The sequence below is a fragment of the Rhagoletis pomonella genome, unplaced genomic scaffold (genome assembly GCF_013731165.1).
Source record: "Rhagoletis pomonella isolate Grant_MI unplaced genomic scaffold, Rhpom_1.0 Rhpom_scaffold_05760, whole genome shotgun sequence".
Lineage (NCBI taxonomy): Eukaryota > Metazoa > Arthropoda > Insecta > Diptera > Tephritidae > Rhagoletis > Rhagoletis pomonella.
Window position 1 is genome coordinate 10,578 of NW_023464300.1, and position 724 is coordinate 11,301.

The window sequence follows — 724 nt, forward strand, 5'->3', positions numbered from 1 at the left end:
AAAATAAAATTCCATCTGCTCCTATGCTTAAAATATTATAAAATGTTGATCTAGAACTTTCCAAATCCAGTTATATAATCGCGAAGGTCTATGGTAATATAATTATAACACTTTCTTATATAAGCATAAAATATTTTAACTTAGTTATTCAAGAGATAATATTACATAATTGCATATTTTAATAATTCTTATTGCATAAATTTTATAAATTTACAAAGTCAATATAAAATATTATTTTATATAAATTCATATGTGTTTTGATGAAAATTCAACGACAGTTTTTTTTTTAATTGATTATATATTTAGGGTCGTCAATCGAATTAACTTTATAATTGAGCCAAAATCTTCAAAATACGCCATGAATGGATTCTCCAGCTTGCTCCGACCACATTCCGAAGCTGTCGTTGCCTAAAAAATGCAGACAATGTTCCAAATGATTTAGAAGCACGTGAATTTTTAATGTTTCCGACATTTCTGTGCTTCGGAAGGCTTTAGCGAGTTTACTTACATGATTTTTTAATTCTGACCCAACTGACAAAGCAGTCAACCCATTGGTGGAGTTTTTTTCACTCAATACATTTAAGGTATGTGCTCTCCCTTGTATAACTTTTGGATGGCTGGTTGCCCGAGCAGTGAGCCAGATATAACAAGAGCATGAAGTTGTTCTTGTTTCTTTTGTCGAATCTTCATAGTTAGGCATGTTTGGAAGAGGCCGCGTTGCATT

At 31.4% G+C, this 724-nt stretch overlaps 1 protein-coding gene across 1 annotated transcript; it reads right to left on the reverse strand.

Moving 5' to 3' along the window:
* Positions 1-236: 236 nt before the first annotated feature.
* LOC118755267 lies at positions 237-713 on the reverse strand. The gene is made up of 2 exons (XM_036490117.1): positions 509-713; positions 237-408 (listed from the first exon to the last, which is right to left on the reverse strand). The coding sequence occupies exons 1-2, from the start codon at positions 698-700 to the stop codon at positions 295-297; spliced, it is 306 nt and encodes a 101-aa protein (XP_036346010.1). The 5' UTR covers positions 701-713; the 3' UTR covers positions 237-294.
* Between the last annotated feature and the right edge of the window lie 11 nt (positions 714-724).